This window comes from Seriola lalandi, unplaced genomic scaffold (assembly GCF_002814215.2).
Source record: "Seriola lalandi dorsalis isolate HSWRI2012SDOR001 ecotype SW California unplaced genomic scaffold, Sedor1 jcf7180002054977, whole genome shotgun sequence".
In the NCBI taxonomy this organism is placed as follows: Eukaryota; Metazoa; Chordata; class Actinopteri; order Carangiformes; family Carangidae; genus Seriola; species Seriola lalandi.
In genome coordinates, this window is record NW_019525527.1 from 899,285 (window position 1) to 921,301 (window position 22,017).

Consider the following 22,017-nt stretch of genomic DNA (forward strand, 5'->3'; position numbering starts at 1 on the left):
ATTTACCCCAGGTTGTGTTACAACATACCCTGGTAGTGGGGTAGGTTGTAACAATGGCACTCCTTGCATTTGAAATCAAATAATGAATTCTGTGATATAGTTGGAGAAGTTAAAAACATTGCTATTTGTAGTAGACAAATGAGGGTACTTTGTATCAAAATCTGAGTACCCTACCGCAAACATTCTGCAAGTTATAGGAGCTGAGTCAAAAAGTGTTACAACCATCCCCGGTCTCCCCTATTTGGCAAAATGGCATATCCATAAATGCAGATACACTGCCCAAAAACCACTCTTCTCTATTTTTAACAATGAGGTCAAACAATATATAAAAACCATTAATTACTCCACTAATGAGAAAGCTATTAAAACTATTTCCATGTGTGCTCTCTTTGATATATTTTTGTAATTCCTCTGTAATATTCTATTTCCTTTATATGTTTGTAACCCCCTGGAGATTTTCATTGCACTATTCTTTTGTATTGTTCTGTATGTCTCAATAAAGTTGTATTGGAAAAAAAAGAAAAAAAGAAACCTGTTTACACTTGTTTCTTCTTCTACTACTGAAACGTGTGTCTTCTTCTTTGTGTTATTTGGTGGACTGCAGTACCAACCTTTAGCTGCATACCGCCGTATGTAATTTAAATAGTTGAATTCTATGAAATAACCCGGTTTTTAGTCTCACACACCTTCTCTCCTCAGTGTGACGTTGTTAGTCTGAAGGTGAAGTCACTCACCTGACGCTCTGTTGGCAGGTCTGGGGTCTACGTCACTGTGTTTCAAGAAGAAGACTAGAGACGTCCAGGTGAACGGCCCATCACCTGTCACGTATGATAACACAGCGACTCTGGAGACACCGCAGGTGAATACTGTCCCGCTATTAAAACTGCTACTGCTAATATTGATGCTAATACTAGTACTGCTATCAGTTATTGCAACTGATGCCACTTCTAATTGTCATGCCCACTACTAATAGCACTACAGCTATTGCTAATTATTTTTATTTCATTATTATTATTTTATTTTATTGTCAATGCTATGGCTACCGTTATTACCACAGGTGTGGCTAATGTCACAGCAGCTAACTAGTAATGCTACTGCTGTTACCGCTGCTAATTCTATTGCTAGCAGCTACAGTTTTGCTACATCCACTGCTAACAGTGCTAACAGTGCTATCAGTGGTGCTAACAGTGCTAACAGTGGTGCTAACAGTGCTATCAGCGGTGCTAACAGTGCTATCAGTGGTGCTAACAGTGCTATCAGCGGTGGTAACAGTGGTGCTAACAGTGCTATCAGCGGTGGTAACAGTGGTGCTAACAGTGCTATCAGTGGTGCTAACAGTGCTGACAGTGGTGCTAACAGTGCTAACAGTGGTGCTAACAGTGCTAACAGTGGTGCTAACAGTGCTATCAGTGGTGCTAACAGTGCTATCAGTGGTGCTAACAGTGCTATCAGCGGTGGTAACAGTGGTGCTAACAGTGCTATCAGTGGTGCTAACAGTGCTATCAGTGGTGCTAACAGTGCTATCAGCAGTGGTAACAGTGGTGCTAACAGTGCTAACAGTGGTGCTAACAGTGCTAACAGTGGTGCTAACAGTGCTATCAGCGGTGCTAACAGTGCTAACAGTGGTGCTAACAGTGCTATCAGTGGTGCTAACAGTGCTACCGTCCCTGCTCCTGCTGTGTGTTTCAGTATGAGGAGATCCAGTTCACCTCCTCTACAGTCCGTCCAGATGTTCCTCCTCTGGAGTGTGTTTACTACAAAGCTCAGCTTCCTCGCTCCCCGCTGCCTCAACATTGACAGAGCAGGACACCTGGTTGGTACCTGTACAGCTGGTCTATTCACCTGTAGTATTTACATTTGACAGTTGGATCAAAGACATTTGTTCCTTATTTTTTGCTTTTTTGTTTTTTACTTATGCTCTGCAGTCTGGATATGTACTGTTGACAAATGATTAATAGATATCTCTTCATATAATCTTTGTATATATTCTTAATATATAAGAAACATCTCTCCCTGTCATGGAAAAACAACACTGTAAATATAGAAAATAAAATGTTTTTCTAAAAGTCAGTCACACCTGCTTCGTCCTTCAAGATTTCATCAAGACGTAGAAATAACTGAATCTTTGTATGAAATATAGTCACTTTATTTTTATACACCTAATGTTTTTTTTCTGGCAGAAATGAGTTTCAGTAAAAAAACAGTTGCTGAGCATCAGGTTCAGTATTTAGTCATAGATCAGTTAGAAACAAATCTATTTGAAATCTATTTTATTTTTCATGAATGAAAATGCCACAAACTTAATGTTTCACGCAGAGTGGAGATTTTCTCATCAGGAATATAAAGTGTCTTTAGCATTTGTTTAAGAAGCTGCTTTAAGTTTTATTCGCCTGAAGAACATGAAGCGCACAAACAACAACCAACAAACAAATGCTCAGATGTGTTGTTTTGGAAATGTTTCACATTTGGCGTGGAGGAAGTCAGAGCGGCAGCGTTGAGGTTCCTGAGGTCAGATCAGTGTCGGTGTGATTGAAGCTGCTGGAGACCACAGCTGTCTTCACGACTGCAGACATACAAACCAGATTAATGAAAGTGGACTGTGTGTTACAGAAGGAATTGACTGTCCCTGATCTAGTAACGTCTCTCCTGTTGAGTCATGTTTTTAAGATGAGCTCAGATGCGTCTTATGTTTTAGTTCCTCAGTCTTAAATTAGTCAGTTACTGTAGAATCCTTTCTGTTCCTCAAAGTGCTGAGTTGACGTCTTCAGACTCTCCTGACCTGAGTTACAACAGCTGGGCCTCCTCCTTTATTTCAGCTGTTTGACCTGATGACGCCACAGTTTGATTAAAACTAACATCTCTTTACGTCTCATGTTCATGAGACCTTGAGCAGCTCACTCAGGATGAATTGAAGGAACAGAACCACAGTGTCACTGTGAGTGTCCTGCAGCGCCTCAGTTTGAGACTTTCCGCTGAGACTAATGAAGTTCCTTCTGTTACGACTTGTGTCTCACTTCCTTCAAGTTTTCAAAGCCTCTGTTTTGTAAAACACTTTCTATCTTGGGTGTAAATTGTTTAGAGGAAGTTGCTTTTTCAGTCTCTAACACACACTGATGAGGAAAAACCCTGACAACATATATTCATTTAAATAAATTTACATTCAGCTCAGGTTCCTCCACTTCCCTGGATCCTCTCTGAGATGATCCTGCACCTTGACTGGAGTCCACCTGTGGTCAGCTGATTGGACACACGCCTGTCTATCACTGTGACATGAAGAAGTCTGGAACAACCAGGTGGTTCAAAAGTTTTCTACAAAGCTTGAAAACTTCTCAGTGACTGACATCAGTTCAGCCTGTAACAGGAGAGATGATTCAAACTGTCAAACCACATGTTCAACCTCCTGTTTAACCTGCAGGTGGGAGTTAGTGCTGTTGTTGTGCAACAGGATGTAACCTGTTGTAAGACAACCACATCAACCTCTGCTTCAGCGCCGTTCTGATCCATTAATCTACAAAGTTTCCACCAAAAACACACAGTGTTGGAAACTGGTTCCCCGGCTGTAACATGTGTGTGACCTGTTCTTCTTCAGTCCAGTGATGAAGATGAGGCAGGAGGAGGGAAACACAGGTACAGGTGTGAACACACACACTGCACCATGTTAGGAGTGTAAAGGGTTGAAGCTAAAACTCCTTCTTCTTTGTGAACTGAGGGCACATGTTGGACTGCAGCTGCACATCTGTCTAACCTCTGGAGGCGTGCTCTCAGAGAGGTGTGAATGGCACCTTTACAGTTTGCTTTTATTCTGAAGAAACACTGCACCCACTCAACTTGGCAGCTCTCCTGACTCCACCCCTTCACAAGCTGGAAACTCTCGTCTCAGTATGAAGTGCATTTAGTAGCTGTTGTGGAGCTTTTGAGCATATCACATGATCTTCATCAGAAGATGGAGAATGTCATGGTATTAAAGACGTTCTCAGTGCTCAAGCATCTATACCGGACTAACTCCCTCAACTGAGGAAGATCACATGATCAAAAGCTCCAGAAAAGCTACTAAATGGACCCTGTAGTAGCTTTACTTTTGACCTTTAAAAATATTCCAATAAAAACTCACAAGAGTGGCACAGGTCATACTGTACCTGGAGGAGTATCTGCAGATAAAGTACCCGTCATAGTACTTCTAATGGTAGAAGTATGTAGTACTGATTACTAAATGTAGCAGTAGCAATAATATAGAAAGTGTAGTAGTAGTGGTTAGTAGCAGCAGTGTTGGTATGAGATGTAAATGAAACCCTGTAGATTGATGCTTTCATCACAGCAGCAGGTCTGTGTTTATACAGCACATTAATATACAGAGCACGTGATCTATCATCTGTAGCACCGAGGCCGCTGCTGTACACAGACTGTTCATGCTGATGACAAACCACTTCCTGTCAGACTTCACACCCCGGTGTGGAGGTGAAAGGTCATCAGATAAACAGATACGACCAGGTCGGGGTCGTGGTAAATCACTTCCTCATGTTCGTTCTGTCAGTCAGTGAAAACTCCTTTAGTTAAACTTTCAGTGTTTATGTCACACGCTGTGAATCAGCTGATTTCTAAATGTCACCGCTGTCACTGTCATAAGACTCATGACTCTGTCCAAAGGTCAAAGGTCAGCAGACATGGACATGACACTGACACTGCAGGATGAAGAATGACTTCCTCTGAAATCTGGGAAAGTTAAAGTGATCCTGTAATGGGCCTGGACCCCCCCCCCCCACAGCAGCAGCGGATTATTGATCAGTTGATTGATTACTTTTACTGTACTCGTGTATATTAGAAAAAATACAACAATTCTAAACTAAAATATACTTTCAATGATTTTGCAGAAACACATGCATCGGAATGTAAAACATCTTTCACTCAGTGATCACTTTATTAGGAACACCGCACTAACACTGGGCAGTTCCTCAGCTCGCCATGAGCTGCGGAACCGTTTGGATCCACGTGGGGGCGCTGTGACGTCACAAACTGGAGACTCAGCAGGTCAACCAAGGTTTCCTCTGTGTGTGTGTGTGTGTGTGTGTGTTAGATAAACTTTATTTTACTCAATTTTACACAAATTAAACATATGTGAGAACTTTTAGTCAAAGTGAAAAAAATCCTATTGTTTATATATTATTGATCCTCAGTCCATCCATTTATTTACATTGACTCATTTATCAGATGCTTTTATCTAAAGAGACAGTGAGTGACATCACTGAAGCGCCAGTGTAAGTATTACGTCACATTATCTGTTATCTATCATTTGAATATGGCCACAAAGTGAGTGTGTGAAAATGAAAATGCTCATTGAATTACTGCATTTTAATTTGAACTTTTCCTGAACAAAGTCCATGTCTCTTGTGTTGTCTGTGGAGGAGTCCGTAATTTCTATCTTTAGGAATAACACGTGACATTTAAGTCTCTTATTTAGTCTAAATTTCTTTCACATTATGAACTGTATGTTTATGAATGTTGTGATTATTATTTATTAGGAACTTCCGCTGCTGCTGGTCTTTTACCTTCACGTGCTGCTGCAGGTGATGGATTATGTTTCACCTGCAGATAAAGTTTTCTGGACTCCTGCTTCATGTTTGCTGGTTTTACTCTGTGAGTCCATGAGCACGTGAAGAGGAGATTAAATGGTGATTTAAAGATGTTTTAAAAATAGTAAAATGTAAAATAACATCAGTAGAAATATAAATAAAGCGTCATTAATTCACATAAGTCAAGTTTCAGTTCAATGAAATAAAGAGAGAGAAGTGAACATGTGTTTGTGTCAGAAACAGCTGATTAAAATCACAAACATTTATCCAGAATAATACCAGGACCAGTGCTGTTCTACCTTCAAAATAAAAGCACCACATTTATCAGTGAAGTGTATATTATTTTTAATATTAAGACAAGATCTAATAGTGTTATTCCAAATTAAAATGTTGATTTTCTTCATCTTTTCCTCACTTATATATTTGTTTCGGTTTATGACGATATTTATATATTATGTTTCTTTTATAATTATTTAATATAAAACTTCACATTTAACTTAATCAGTTAATTGCACTTCATTATCTGCATCTTGGTGGGAGACAAAAAAGAAAAACCCTAATTGAGATGCAAGAATTCGCTCAGGTTTATACAGAAACATCAGCATCTTATCAGACGTGAATCAGTTAAAATGAAGATCCTCATATTAGAACTCAAACAAACCACATTCAAGTTTTGTGCAGGTTTGTCTCCATATCTGCTTGTTTTTAAAACTTTTGTTCAGGGGTTTTTTTCTGTTTTTTTTTTTTTGCTGCTTTATTTTATTTCTTTATTATTTATAGTGAGCAGACTGATGGCTGATGTTGCTCTTGTGAGGTTGTTACCAGACGTGTTGGTTTGTTTCTTAGTTTTCTGCTTCGGTACAATTTATAACCGATCTGATTGTTCATCGATAAATCTGTCAAAAACATCAATTAAAAAAGTCGGTCACACGTGGGATTTATTGTGGTTTTATTGTGAAATCTCACACCGGAAACACGGCGTTCCATTGTGCTTACCTTGACGCGGGAGAGAAAGAAGGAGAGAGGGAGAGAGGGAGGCTGAGACCGTGTGGAGGGAAAAAAAGGAAGAGAGAGAAAGCCGCGGGTGGAGAGGAGGAGGAGGAGGAGGAGGAAGAGCGGGATAAACCCAGCAGACAGACAGACGACGGGACCGAAAAGAAAGAAAAGAAATGTGGATTAATCCGCGAGCTGTGCGCGCGACACTCTGAGGAATATTTCCGCTCGTGGAGGAAAATTAATTTTTTACATTTTCTCTCTCTTTTTTTTTTTTTTTTCAATTTTCGGGCTGAAATTTGTTTGGATTTGATCCTGCTGCTGCTTCCTGCCGGGACACACACACACACACACACACACACACACACACACACACACACACACACACACTCTGAGAGTTCAGCCCGGTACCGGACGGCGCGTGCGTCTGCGCGCGTGAATATGCGTGCAAGTCCAGGTGTGCGCGTGCGCTCCCGGCTTCCGTTCGTCGCTGTTTGTTGTTAAATCTGATGTTTCTGTGACGGAGTTCTGCCTCAGCTCCGGTCACCTTGTTTTTTGACCTGTGTGTGCGTGGCCGTGCGTGCGTGAGTGGGTGCGCGTGAACGTGTGCGTGCTCAGCATGTCGCAGCGTGACTCCCACACTGAAAATAATTCATAAACATAAACTCTGTTTTTATTTGTTCTGGAGAAAGTGTTTTTTTCTCTGAGGAGGACCAACAGTGTGTTTCTGCCTGTGTGTGTGTGTGAGAGTGTGCACGTGCGCGTCCACGCCCCCGTCCTGCACCCTGCACGCGGCAGATCGATGAGGATGGATGTATTTACTTTGGCACGAGAGGAGGAGATTTGATTTTTAGTTTTTAACCTGTTTTAACCGGATGGATATTAAATTAAAAATAATCAAAACAAAACTGAGACATTAAAAACCTGGAATTTACTCCACACAAGAGAAAAGGGTGAGTTTTATTTTATTTCATTTTATACAAACATTATTGTGACATGAAAAGAGAATGTTATTTTCCTGATTTTAAAGTCTTATCCATGATAATAAACCTGTAATATTCCTCGGGACCATGATTTACTCTCAGTTCTGCGCTGAAGCAGAAGATGAGAACATTCCTGTGGTGACGTCATATTGAGTTTATGGTTCTTCATCAAACACTGTAGGAGCAGTCAGCTGATCCATGACACCGTGACCTGCTGTGTGTCCGTGTTTCACTCAGTAATTATTCATTTTAATTAAGTAAATGATCCTGTTATAGAGCCGATATCAACCCTCACACCTGGAGTTATTGATTAATCTGCTGATCAGGTTTTTAATCATCTATGAAACGTTGACGTGTTGCAGTTTTTCACTTTTTTTGTTGCAAAATATCAGCTTCTGTGGTCGACATGTGTCTCACTTCAGGCTGGTCCCGGTCCTGGTCCCGGTCTTGGTCTTGGTCCTGGTTTTGGCCCTGGTCCTGGTCTTGGTCCTGGCCTGGTCCTGGTTTTGGTCCTGGTTTTGGCCCTGGTCCTGGTTTTGGTCCTGGTCCTGGCCCTGGTCCTGGTTTTGGTCCTGGTCCTGGTCTTGGTCCTGGTTCTGGTCCTGGTTTTGGTCCTGGTCCTGGTCCTGGCCCTGGTCCTGGTTTTGGTCCTGGTTTTGGCCCTGGCCCTGGTCCTGGTCCTGGTTCTGGTCCTGGTCCTGGTTTTGGTCCTGGTCCTGGCCCTGGCCCTGGTCCTGGTCTTGGTTCTGGTCCTGGTCCTGGTTTTGTCACCTTCGTTTCTTCTTCCTTGTTTCAGTCTCGGAGGGTTTTTGTTGCTTTTCTCTCTGGAGCTCTTCGTGTCTGAAGAGTGGACAGACGGCCTCCTGGGGGGCGGAGTCAACAGCCAGGTGAAGTTTGATTCTTTGAATGCGTTCTCCCTCTTTCTGTCAGGCTCTTCTCCTGGTCCTTAGTTCTGCGTTAAAGGTGTGAACACGAGGGAAGCTGTGTGTGAGGTGTAGACTCCACCTGAGCTCAGGTGTATCTGCAGCGCAGGAAGTTCAGTCTGGAAACTGACGACTTGTGGTTTGAGGTTGAGAAGAGGAAAATGAAGTGTTTGTCTCCAGAGCAGACGTCACGATGTTTCAGTGTGTCTGCAGGTGAATCAGTGTCAGAATGTCTGTTTTATTATTTCCAACTGTGGTGAACGCCGGTGTGGTGTTTGAGTACGCGCTCAGACTCATTATTTGGCAGATTTCCCAGCAGTCATTGGGGCAGGCCCGGGTAGATCCAGGTAAAATAAACAGCGTTTTTGTGCCGTTTCCCTGCAGGGATCATTAAAGCTTCATCTCCATCATCTCATCAAATGAAAACAGAGCGGAGCGGGAAGGTAATGAACGCGTCCAGAAAATTACAGCTCAGATTAGCCGAGCGGCCGGCGGCACAGCTGGAGCACAACGGCGTTTCAGGGAGGAGCTCCACATGCAGCTGCTGCACACACACACACACACACACACACACACACACACACTGCAGATACATGTGTGGATTATTACAAAAGCTTCAGAAAACCTCCTGTTTGACCCTGTTTGACCCCCTGCTGACCCCCACCAGAGACCAACTCCAGCTGAAATGATCAGCTGATTAATCAATCTGATCAGTGATTGATCGTGTCAGTTTTTTTCTTCTTCTCTGGTTCCAGCTTCTCAAATGTGAGCCAATCAGAAGAGAGGCTCTGAGCCTGAGAAACCAAATCCTGCAAGGTTTGGATGGTGGGTCCAGGTGGGCGGGGCTTGGTGACTGCTTTGTTGTGACATCACAAAGTTCCAGAAGTCCTGACGGCTGGTTTTAAGGCTCAGTTTCTGAATACAGGCTGTGTGCATTTCTCTGTGGACTGAGGCTTTGATACTTTCACAGTATTAATATAGTTTGTTTTTGTGAAATATCGTACAGTGTTGTTATTCTGTAAAATAACTACTGCTGCTTTACAACACTTTAGTCTCAGTATTTCATTTTTCAGCTGTTTTATGGACAGTTAAAACGCAGCATTCTCATTGGCTGAGGCCAATAAATATTATATATATATATATATATAATATATTATATAACGTCAGAGAGTGGAAACATGTGAGATGCTTGTTGAAAGGTTTAAACATCATCTGTCTGTAAATCAGTGAATGAGGCTGAAAAAAGCTGTATTTAAATGGATGTGGTAGTTGTTTTTTAAAATATATATATATATATATAAATATGTGTATATGTATATAAGTGTGTGTATATGTATATATATACATGAATATGTACAAACACGAAGAAAAAAAAAAACAGACAGAAATTTGGCTTCAATTCTGCCAATAATTTTCCCAGCAAACAGACCCAGCTGAGTGTGTGTGTGTGTGTGTGTGTGTGTGTGTGAGAGGGTGTGTGTGTGCGCTCGTGTGTGTGTGTGTGTGTGTGAGAGGGTGTGTGTGTGTGTGCGCTCGTGTGCATGTGTGTGTGTGTGTGAGAGGGTGGTTTGATGGATGGGCATGGGCGCCACCCACACACACACACACACACCCACACACACACAGCTGTCCCTCAATAGTCTGGAGATAAGAGTGGTTATTGAAATCCCAGCTCCCTAACAGCCATCAATTACTCTGTGTGTGTGTGTGTGTGTGTGTGTGTGTGTGTGTGTGTGTGTGTGTGTGTGTGTGTGTGTGTGTGTGAGAGAGAGAGGGGGTGTGTGTGTTTTATCGCTGAGCCGGAGGACAGATAAGGCACGTCGCCTCGTTTCCCGAGGAACTCATAATCCAGCAGAGAGAAAATGTATCAGCGCTGCTCAATGAACAGACACACACACACACAGACACACACACACAGACACACACACAGACACACACACACACACACACACACACACACACACATCACCAAACTCCTCTGGTTTTTATATGAATTTTAAAATATGACTGTAAATCCAGTGGTTCATCTATAGGGGGAGCGAATGTCTTTATATTTATATAATAACTCAGTGATTTAAATTTAGTCCTCCACTGTCCAACAGCGTGAACTGACAGTAGGTGTACCTCAGGGATCAGTGTCAGGCCCCTCCTTATAATTTATACTGATTGTAAAAACGGCTCAGCAGCTCTGAAGACTCCAAATTTCACAAATCATCGCTTTCACCGTTTTGTTTTTCATGACTGAGACTTTTCAGAATCCTCTCTGACACCGCTGGGAATTTAAACGCTCCTGTTTTACCTGTTTTTTAAACCTCGACGTCCAGTTTCATCTTTTTGAAACACACCTGCAGTTTTAGCTCCTAAAAATTCTGAAATAAAAAATAAAATTGTCATATATTTAGTGAAACGCTGTTGATAGTAGTAGACTTTAACCTCGGGATATGTTGGAGCTGATCTCAAAGGAAAACTTCTGGTTTGATTCCTCAAAATCAAAGTGGTGAAAGTGTTTCTGTGACAGAGTGAGACCTCCTCTGTTCCTGTGCACAAACCTCAGCGCTGGTTTGTGTCTGTGTTCAGGGAGCCGCCTCCTCTCATGTGGCTTTTCTCTCCGTCTGCAGGCATGGCGGACTGAGCGGCGTCCTCGAGGCAGACGGTCCCGTCTGACGCAGAAACCAGACGCCCGCAGACACGCAGCATGGTGAGGTCAAAGGTCAAGTCCAAGTTGATTTTTTATGCTACAATGAAAGTTACACTGTTGGAGGTTGTAACGGCGCTTTTAGCTTGATGTTTTATTTTCTCAGTCAGCCATATTGTCTTTTTGAAAAGTGATTCATCGCTGGCGTGCAGTGAATCTTGGGATGGTTTGGGCCGCGAAGGATCAAAGTGCAGCCTTCGAAGGAGGCGGTGCCTGAATTGAGACGCCGTTAAATGTCACGCCATGTCCGGTCACCGGACGTGGTGCCACAGGATGTTACATCAGGTCATGAGACAGGAAGCCTCGTCACAGATTACTTTCAATTATTAAATTATGTTGAAAAGAGCAAAAGTCAAAATATTCGTCACCCTCACTTCCCTCAGCCGCGATTCTCTCTCTTCTTTTTCTTTTTTTCCTTGGTGCGGTGAAAAACAGACAGAGTGAAGGATCTCTTTGCTTCCTCCACGTCTCAGGCGGCCACCCAGCTGTCTGGATAATTTCCTAATGGCCCTGCGGCTGATAGCCAATCAGAGGTGGTTCACAACTCCGTGTGACAGGAAATTCAATTAGGATGTTATTTTACTTCAATATCGCTCTCTCTCTCTCCCTCCCTCTCTCTCTCTCTCTCTCTCCCTCCCTCTCTCTCTCTCTCTCTCTCTCTCTCGCTCTTTCTCTCTCTCTCGCTCTCTCTCTCTCTCTCTCCTTCTCTGTCTCTCTCGCTCTCTCTCGCTCTCTCTCTCTCTCCCTCTCTCTCGCTCTCTCTCTCTCTCTCTGTCTCTCCCTCTCTCTCCCTCCCTCTCTCTCTCTCTCTCCTTCTCTGTCTCTCTCGCTCTCTCTCCCTCTCTCTCCCTCTCCCTCTCTCTCTCTCTCTCCCTCTCTCTCTATGGCTCTCGCTCTCTCTCTCTGTCTGCCATGCTTTCCCTCTGTCTCTCGCTCTCTCTTTGTTTATCTCTTACTCTCTGGTTTTCTCTGTGCTCTCTCGCCCCGGCCTCCCTTCTGTTTCCTGGATCTGTGGAGGGAGAGTGAACGAGTAGCTCGGGGCGTCGCATGTCATCCAGGAATACTGAAAAAAATAAAATAAAAGACTCTTATTTTCTCCATGAGAGGAAGAATGAAATCACAGTGTTGATGTCGTGTAGCAGAGATTCACTAAAGGGACAAAATCCTTTTTCCTCCCTCCGTCCCTGTTTGTCCTTGAAGGGTGAATCTGTCCATGTGGCACTTAAGGGTTTAGTTTCTGGACTAAAGGGAGAACTGCTCCGGTTCAGCTGGTTCAGCTGGTTCAGCTGATAGTCACAGTCCAGCTGACGGAGTCCTGAGTCGTGTCACGTGTAGAAATCTCTTTTAAACCAATAATAAATCAAACGTCCTCATGTGCAGAGACTCTGACCCTCCTCTTCTTGTTGCAGGTGGATGCCAGCACAGCGTACAGGATGAACCCGCTCGCCGCCCTCAGCGTCGACCGCAACGCTCTGGTGGGGGAGAACCTCCGCACCCACGGAGGGATTTTCTTTCCCGCCATCTATCCTCTCTCTGCTGAGAAGCCGCAGGAGCCCGGCTCCCCTCTCCCACTCGGATATGATCTTCTGTACAAACCTGAAGTCGCCCTGCTGGACGCCCAGAAACCCTCCAACGGATACATTGGACTGTATAAGAACCCGCCGCCCGGCCTGCAGAAGCCCCTGCTGGTGCCTGTGGCGGGAGCTGAAGGCCTGGGGCTGGAGCGCCGGGTTCTGCCCGGTGACAAGCAGTCGGAGCTGGGCCTGAACGGTGCCGGCTTCCTGAGGTTGCCGTGGATCAGCCCCTACGCCGACGCAACCATGTACCCCTTCCTGGACATGGCGTACAAGGCCTCCTTCCTGTCCCAGCCGTCGCCCTTCATCCACCAGCAGCTGGCGTATCAGTCTCTGTGCGCCGCCGGCGCAGGAAGCAGCACGGCTGGGGAGGACAGACTGTTCTACCTGCCTCGATACGCCCCTGCCCATATCTCCTCCCCTCTGGGCCCCCCCATCAGGATCCCTGCAGCCACCCCAGCCCCCGCTGTCCTTTCACCCCTGCCCCGCTGCCAGGACAAGGCCCTGCAGAGCGTCGGTCCTCAGGTACAACAGGAACCCTCCGCCTTCAGCACCAGTCCCCCCGGCCGCCACGAGCCCCCGCCTCAGCATAACGAGCGACAACATGGAGGCAGTGGAGCAAAGTGCAGTCCGCCCTCCACCAAGAGCGCCGGCGGAGCGCCTGTTACCAGCTCAGACTCACCCCCACTTCCCCCGCCCCCACCCCTCAGCAACACCACACCAGACCTCCAGAAGTCCCTGTACAGAAGCACCTCCTCCTCCCCCTCAGTGTCCCGCCCCTTCTACTGCTCCCCCGGTCACTCAGGCAGCAGCAAAACCAAAGAGGTCAGCTCGGACACATGTGCGTCTCCCTCCAACACATCACAGGACAGAGCTGCCCCCCCCAGGACGTCCAGACACCCCGCAGAGAAACCGTTGGACCTGTCTGCCAAAGAGCTGGAAGGATTCACTAACGGCTTCCCGTCCAAATTAGAGGCTCTGGCCAAGCTGGGCTATTTACCCCCCCCTCGTTACGGGCTGGACCAGCACTTAAAAGAGGCTCCGCCCCCAACTGTTAGCACGTCAGCAAAGATTCCAGATCACCCGGACGCGATCAGCACTGTGTCCTCCCCGTGGGTTGTTGCGGGTCCCTCCCCAGCGGTGAGCTCAGACCTCAGCAGAAGCTCCCACAAGATTAAAAACAAGAGCGGGGACAACCCCCCCCCCCCAACTCAGCCGCACAGCTCTGCTGGCTCCTGCACAGCTCAGGTCAGACGAAGTCCCAGTCCGGCCTCAGGGGGACCAGCGCCTGCAACCCCCCCTTCCCCAAAGTCCAAAGCTGAGTGGTCACAAGCCCCCACTACTGACGTGGAGAAAGGCCCCCCCCACAGCTCTGGGAAACAGCCGGAGGCTGCGGAGACCAGAGCTCCTCGGGCGGAGGATGGAAACGCCCCCACCCAGCTGTTCGCTGATTCCTACCTCCCTCCAGGTTTAGGTTACACCAGCCGCTACATCCCGTATTCAGTGGCTGAGAACATGTCCCTGCAGCGCATGTCCATACCAGGCAAGGGACCCGTCTACCCCCACCCTGTGTTACTCGGCAACAGCAGCTTCTACCCGCCGCACATCGCTCCCAAACACGGCCTCGCCTACGGAGTGCGTCCGTATCAGAACGGCCAGGAAGCGGCTCCCACACCCCTGTCGTCCTACACCAGCGACCGGCTTAAGACGCAGGACAAACCCTGGACCGCAGACGCTCACAGGACCCAGGAGAGACGGGATCCTGACGGCCCCCACAGGAGTGACACTGAGAGAGACAAGTCCACAAACGTGAAGGCTTCTGGGAAAAGCCTCGCCGCCGTCAGAGAGGACGTGGTCTGTATCGACCTGGTGCGTGATGAGGCGGACGAGGACAAACGCAGCCCAGACAGAGAGCCGGGGCCTCCCAAGGTCCCCCCTCCCTGCCAGGCTGCAGAGCAGAGGCTAGGACCACTGCCCCCGACCACCCCACCTCCTCTCCTTAAAGAGGAGATCCCAGAGGAGGAGGAGCCAGCGAGTCCGTCCTCAGACCTCCCAGAGGAGCAGACCATGCGCTGTGCCCGAACCTCTCCACAGCAGTTTTCTAGAACCAGTAAACCTGGAGCCGGTGGGGCTGGGGGGGGGTCAGGGGGGGAGGCAGTGGTGGGAGTAACGATGTCGAGCGGAGGAGTGCTAATGATGAAACCTCGGCCAGTAGGAAGACGGACCCCGAGCAGAGCCCCCCCACAAATGTGAAAGACAGTGACTGCAGCCCCATCATGGGAGCAGTGTGTGCAGCCACCAGCCCCCCCAGTCCAGTGAGGGGGGGCAGCTGTCCGCCACACAGTCCAGTCTGCGGCAGTAAGGGACCGTCATGTCGAGCCTTCGGTCCACAGGTCAGGAGTTTGACCCCCAGGGTCACAGCTGGAGGCACCAGAGCCCCCCCCTGTAACACTGAGGATGTAAACAGTCCACCTTTCACCAGCAGAAACTTTGTGGGTCCCTGTTGCAGAAATCTGAGGGCGCCGCCGTGTGAAGCGCGAGTTCTGAGTGGAAGAGGAAACCTCGTATCTCCGGTCTGCAGCAGCTTCAGTCCCAGATATTCACACTGTGAAAACCACGGAACAGAACGCAGCGTCGGTGTCGGGGGTCCTGTCTGCAGCTTCAGGGGGTCACACTCTCTCTCCAAGGGCCAGACCTGTGTCAGTAACACTCCCCGCCCCCCCCTGTATGGAAACAGTTTCTCAACCTGTCTGCACCTGTCACCTGGGAATCCCACCAGCGGAGGATTTAACAGGACACCTGCAGATGTGACAGCTGACAGGACGCCAAACGCCGTCCTCGATTGTGAAGACGGGACGTCAGACATTCAGGACAGAGATCCTCTCGCCGATGACGATGAGGACTCCGGCTGCGGCAAGACCCGGCTCTCCGGCCTCACCAGACGCATCGCCAACTCGTCCGGATACGTGGGCGACCGCTTTAAATGCATGACCACCGAGCTGTACGCCGACTCCAGCCAGCTGAGCCGCGAGCAGAGAGCGCTGCAGGTAAGACCCCGTCACCTCCGCCGCCTGCTGGGGAGGTGTCACTGTTCATTCACACGCTTTCATGAAGACGGATGTTCCTGTTGATGATGTCAGAGTCTGGAGACGGTTTGTGACCCAGTTTTTACTGTGTAACTCTGTAAAGTCATGAAGGAAATCTGCTTCTCGTCCTGCAGCTGAAGACGCGTCTGTGTCAGGTAGTTTCAGGTGTTGTGGGGCTGTTGTCATGTGACGGCTGCAGACAGACATGTTGTACCTGTGTGTAGTTGATAGGGAGGAGACGAGGATGTGATCCCTCACTGGCTTCCCACAACCAAACTGGGTTTAAAGCGTGGAGGAGGTATCTGAATGTGGAGTGTGTAGTAACGTATGAGCTGCTGCTCTCCTCCTCCTCTCTCTCTTTTCCTTTCCCGTCTCATCTTGTTTTTCCGTGGGCATGTTTTGGGTGGAGCCGAGGTCGAGTTATGATAACACACGGGCGGTGACTGTTAACCTGCTGCTTCCTCCGTCTCGACACGTTCATCTCCGTCTCCTCTTCATCTCCATCTCTCCACATCTGTTTTTGTTCCTCCTCGTCGCCTGTTCCCGCCTCTTGTTTTTCTACCTCCTCGTTCCCTCGTGATCCTCCTTTCCACTCAAATTAAATTTCTTCGTCCTCCTCTTCCTCCTCCGTCCTTGGAGCCCAGATTAGCCTCCACGTCTTTAACCGCCGCCGGCTTGTTGAAGTCAGAATAAAAGAACAATGAACAACGTTTTAGAGGCCGACCAGTAAGAGAGTGATGTTTAACAGAAACAAGATGTTTTGTTTTTGGGGGGGGGGGCGACCAGCAGAGGAGAGTAACTAAGTACTTAAGCAGAGGTTTGAGATCGTGTGCTTTAGTTGAAGGTGAATTATGTAAAATTAAAACATGAATTATGATGTATTCTTACACCCTGCAGAATATAAATATGATTTTCCTTTCAGCGCTTCTTCCACAGTGTCGGTGTCGGGCTGTTTATTCCCTCTGGAAGGCCGTTCGCTCGGTCACTCGTGCTTCCTGGAGGAGGGTGGTGGTGGTAGTGGAGGTGGCGGGAGGGGGGGAGGGGGGAGGGGGTTACCGCTCAAATTAACTCACATACGCCCTTGGGTGCTGCTGGATCCGAGCGGCGGCGGCGTTGGATGGATTTGTAGATCGTTTCACGGGCCATTAATTTTTAAAATGGGTTTGTGGTCAGGGCAGAGTGAGGTGAGAGAGGAATACTGGCCTGTCAGGCAGCGTGCGGGGAGTGGTTACCAACGGTTACCAACGGTTACCAATGGTTACCAACGGTTACGAGGGACAGATACCAAAAACATGGCTCTGATGATTGAGGATGAAAATCTTGGAGAATTTAGGTTCAGGATTTTGGTCCAGAGTGAGACGTCTCAACAACAGCTCGTCAGATAATAATGATAATAATAATAATAATGATAATAATGACCTTGTTTCCAACTGAATGCAGCTGAAACAGGGAGGGGTTTATGAAATGAGTCTGTAATGAAGCAACAGATGATGTCAGAGAGAGAGAGACGTCAGAGCGACAGACGAAAGAAGCGCTGAATGAAAAGAAAAAGAAATGAAAGCTCTGAAAGAGAAGCAGATGAAATGTGACACAGCAGGTGAAACGAGTGAAAGAAATCTTTTATTCTTCAGTTAATTTGAGGTTAAAGAAAATCTCAGGCAGGTTTCTGTGTCTGGACTTCATGCACCTGTTGCCTGTTTGTGGAGCAGCTTCAGCCAAATGTCTGTTTTGTTTGAAGCCAACAGGGAGTCTGGCTCCTGCCGCCTCTTGAAGGTTTATATGTTGTGGTGTGTTTGTGGTTGGAGGTGAAACCCTGAAGCGTCCAGAGTGAAACTCACCTCTGGCTGACAGCTGCTGGTGTGAGATCCCCCAGATGTCAGCCACATGTTCTGGTGCACATCAGTAATTAAGTGAAGTCAGTCATGAACCACTCTTGAAGTAGAGAAAGAAGACGTCGTCACTTTCTGCCCTGGAAACCAGTTTGTTTCCACCCGTGTTTTCATGTTTTTTCCTGTTTTCTCAGAGAGCAATGCTGCGCTTCTCCGAGCTGGAGCTGAAGGAGAAAGAGGGAGGAAGAGGAGAAGGAGAGGAGGAAGAAGAAGGGATGACAGCAGCAGCAGAGGTGGCAACAGGGGAGAGGGAGCTGGCAGCCGGCCAGCGGGGAGATGGAGGGAGGGAGGAGGAGGAGGAGGAGGAGGAGGAGGGGTGGAAGAAAGAGGGAGGAGGAGGAGGAGGAGGGTGGGAGCGCTGCCAGCAGAGTGAGGGGAGGCGAGGAGGAGGAGGAGGAGGAAGAACTCCCTCTGCAGCCGCTGCCGAGGCACCGAGAGGTAAGAGGATTTCCGGAGAGTTCTGCAGGATGATGTGCACGCACACACACACACACACACACACACACGTGCACGCTCACACACACAGGCACGCTCACACACACACAGGCACGCTCACACACACACAGGCACGCTCACACACACAAAACACACACACACACTTGTTTTTTTTGGTTGAGCTCACTCACTAGAAGTTGCTCACTTTCTTTGTCTCTTTCCCGCTTTCTTTTTTGGTTAGGGTTGTGTGTGTGTGTGTGTGTGTGTTTATGTGTGTGTGTGTGTGTGTGTGTGTGTGTGTATGTCTCTCTCACAGACACACATACACACACTTGAACTCTCAGTGTACCTCGCTCTCTTTAAGCCGAACATACCACTGCCCTCGTTTCCTCCAGGAAACCAAACGTGCACATTCACACACACACACACACACACACACACACACACACACACACACACTTTCTCTTCCGCTTGAGACACAAATCTCCACATTTATAAGAAGTTTTTTTTAAGAAACAAAAAAATGATTTGATTCGTTTCGGTACGAAAGTTAATGAAAGATAAAACTGTCAGAATCAAGCTGAAGTGTGAGTTGATCTAAAGGTTTAAACTGGGCCAATTCTGGCTCACAGTCGGCACACCCGGCTGTGTTCCGGCAACATAGGACAACAATGTGTTCCGGCTTCCAGATTTGAATAATGAACGAGTGTCGGGCTAGCTACTTTTATGAAACAAGTTTGTCAGTTCAGAACGTTTAAAATGCAAAATCTTGATGAGACAGAGTCGAGCTCTGACGGCGAGGAAGGACTGAAATGAGGATTTTCCATCTGAACTGAACCAGTTGCGGCTGAATGTCGGCACATCCGGCTGTGTTCTGGCAGCGTAGTGCGCCATCAGAGCTGGCTCGGGCCTCAATAAAAAAATTGGTCTTTGAGTCGTTGACTTGGTCTGACAGTCATCAGCAGCTGGGCCAGATGTTGGTCCACATGTTCCTCCTGAAGGTTTAAGGTCCTCACGGCTCAAACGACAGGAAGGTGAACTTTGATTAAATGAGCCTCATATCAAAACCAGTCAGAAGGAACAGACCTAGCAGATACCGGGTTTGTACTGCCAGCAGCGTTGGCACTGTAGCTAAGGTGGTGCTAACGGTTCCCCTGGGGGTAAATCCTGTTCCTGAAGCGTCGAGCTGCTGTTTCTACATTGACTCGCCTGCAAAGGAAAGACTGAACAGATGTTTAAAATGTCTGAGCTTCAGCTTCATGTGTCTGTTAGAAATCAGACACGTCACCAGAAGTCAAACTGAACGTCACCACGACGACCTGACCAAACCAATTAACACTGGTGGAGAAGAAAACACACATCTGTTGCTGAAGAGCACGTCGGCAGCCGCTGACGTCTGCTGCTGCTCTCACACTGGCTTTATTTAGTGTGTGTGTGTTAAGCAGCAGTCCTCAGTGCACGCGCCCAGACGACAATGTTGCCATGACGATGGGCTTTGATGGCCCGTTGCCATGGCGCATAATGTGGCCAGGAGCCACGGGACGCACCGTGAGTCAGATGATCAGCACAGAGAGAGAGAGAGAGAGAGCATGGGAATATATGGACAGAAAGAGAGAGAGCCTCAGTGAAGATGAGACGGGAAGATAAGAAATAAAAAAGAGAGAATTAAAGAGAAGAAGAAGAATAAAGAAAGACAGGAATAAAAAGAGGAGTGTGAAGATAGAGATGGAAAAAGTGGGCGAGAGACATAAAGGGAAAGAAAGATGAGAGAGAGAGAGAACCAACTGCCTTTGATCTGTCGGCTGCTTTTGACCATCCACACAGAGAGAGAGTGTGTGTGCGTGTGTGTGTGTGTGTGTGTGTGTGTGTGTGTGTGTGTGTGTGTGTGTGTGTGTGCGTGCGTGTGTGTGTGTGTGTGTGCGTGTGCGTGTGTGTGTGTGTGTGTGAAAGGCCAAAGGTCACAGTAAACAGACTGAAAGCAGCTTGTGAAATGAAGGTTTCAGGTTGATTCCCTGCAGCTCTGTCAGTTTGAAATGTGTGAAGAAAATTATTTTTTAATCTTGTTATTTTTAGATGAAGAATTAATCAACTTTTCAACTTGGGATAACATCTTTTTTTTGGTGGAGATAATGTTGAAATAATCTTGTTATCTCGACATCAGCAGGATAAAGAGTTAATTATCTCTTCATGACAAAGAAAAAAGCTTTTGTTTCCTCAACACATCAAATAAATGAATATCTTTCCCGCCGTAACGAGGAAACGACTCAGTCTAAGATAAAAACATTATTGTTCCCTCGGCCTCGCCTGTTGTTGCACCACAGGTGATTTTAATGAAAACCTTTAACCTGAAACACCCGTCTCCTACTGGAGCAAATCCACAACTTCCTGTCTGTGTTGATTTATTTGTTTATGTTTGTTTATGTTTATGTGGAAGTTTCACCTGAAGGGAAACAGGAAGTCGTTCGTCTGAACATAAACTTAACGTTTTTTATTTTTATTAATTTTGACCCTGCAGGTTTTCAGCTGTGCTGCCCTCACAGCCGCCCCCCCCTCCTGCCACTTTGCCGCCACTCCAACAACCCCCCCACCCCCCGAGAAAAGGAAGACCGCTCCACAGAGGAGGAGAAGAAGAATGACGAGAAAGAGGAGGAAGGTCTGCAGGAGGAGAGGAAGAAAGAGGAGAAGAGTCCTGTCTCACAGCCAGAACAACAACAACAACAACAACAACAACAACAACAACAACAACAGAGGTTCCTACCCGCCTCCAGAGGCCTGTTTCAGGGAAACGCCCCCATAATGACATCCACGCCGGGTGGTTCAAATCCCGGCGTGGCGATAAGCCGGAGGCGTGTCTTCAGTCTCGAGCCTTTCCACCAGAGCAGCATCAGCAGCAGCCGACTGAAGAGAGGGAGGGAGGAGGAGAGGGAGGGAGAGAGGGAGGAGGACAGGGCGGGAAACCCCAACAAGAAAACCAAGTGTTCAAATGGTGAGAATTCAGAAAGTCTTCTTCTCCTGTGTGTCTGTCCTGTCTGTGATCACAGGTGCTCTTCGGTTTACTGCAACCAGCTGTTTCAATTAAAGCTCAAGATGGCCGCCATCTCTCATCCACTATTTTTCATAAGAATAATCCCGGTGTCAAATCTCCAAGAACAAAATAAAAGCATCAGAACTGCAGCGGGAGGAGCAGATTCATCTGCCACTTTATTTGATGTTTTTCTAATAATTAGATATTTTTGAATCTTTCATTCACTTATTAACCAAAGATTTGTTGTTTGTTTTCTAATTATTCTTTGGGTTATCAGTGTTTCCTTTTTCCTCTAACCTCATTGGCTGTTATCCATCACAGACTCCGCCCTGGACGACGTGAAGAAGCTTAAGGTTTGCATCGAGCTGAACGGCCTTCGACTCAACAAGCCGCGCCTCCCCGGCGACCTCGGCCAATGGCTGCCGTCCAGCCAGAGGTCGGCGGAGGTCGACAGGAAGTTCAGAATGGACGTCCCAGCTGTTAGGGCGAGGTCAGAGGTCAACGGAGGCTGGGGTGACCCCATGTTTGTGAGGAGGGACGGCCCGAGAGGTAAAACCAACAAATGTGTTTTAGATGTCTGAGGTCACATGTTCACCTCAGGTGTTTCTGCTTCCAGGAAGTGAAGGTGTGAGAAGAAATGTCTTCTGTGTGTTGTTGTGATATATACAGGAAGTGGTCGCAGTCTTTTTCTTTTTCTTCAATGTCACCAAACAGCTTCTTCTCAGGAAAGCTTTTATTTTGAAGGCAGCGCTGTGAGCAGAGAGCGTTTTCTGCTGCTGATGAAATCTCTCTCTCCGTCTCTCCGCTGTCATCAGTTCTCCACCTCCCCACCCCCCCGTCTCCCCCC

At 47.2% G+C, this 22,017-nt stretch overlaps 2 protein-coding genes across 2 annotated transcripts in view; both read left to right on the top strand.

The window, feature by feature from the left end:
• The window catches only part of LOC111646847 (uncharacterized), a 5,293-nt gene extending 3,240 nt beyond the window's left edge, over window positions 1-2,053 (top strand). Inside the window, exons 3-4 of the mRNA XM_023396407.2 lie at window positions 753-859; window positions 1,690-2,053. Of these exons, the coding sequence (XP_023252175.1) occupies window positions 753-859; window positions 1,690-1,797 (215 nt within the window). The 3' untranslated portion in view covers window positions 1,798-2,053. The remainder of the gene's footprint in view (window positions 1-752; window positions 860-1,689) is intronic.
• Window positions 2,054-6,641: 4,588 nt separating this feature from the next.
• Window positions 6,642-22,017, top strand: part of LOC111646898 (BCL-6 corepressor-like) — a 31,546-nt gene continuing 16,170 nt past the window's right edge. Inside the window, 7 exon segments of the mRNA XM_087171134.1 lie at window positions 6,642-7,513; window positions 11,085-11,164; window positions 12,571-14,907; window positions 14,910-15,782; window positions 17,845-18,148; window positions 20,661-21,131; window positions 21,492-21,719. Coding sequence (XP_087027260.1) covers window positions 11,162-11,164; window positions 12,571-14,907; window positions 14,910-15,782; window positions 17,845-18,148; window positions 20,661-21,131; window positions 21,492-21,719 — 4,216 coding nt within the window. The 5' untranslated portion in view covers window positions 6,642-7,513; window positions 11,085-11,161.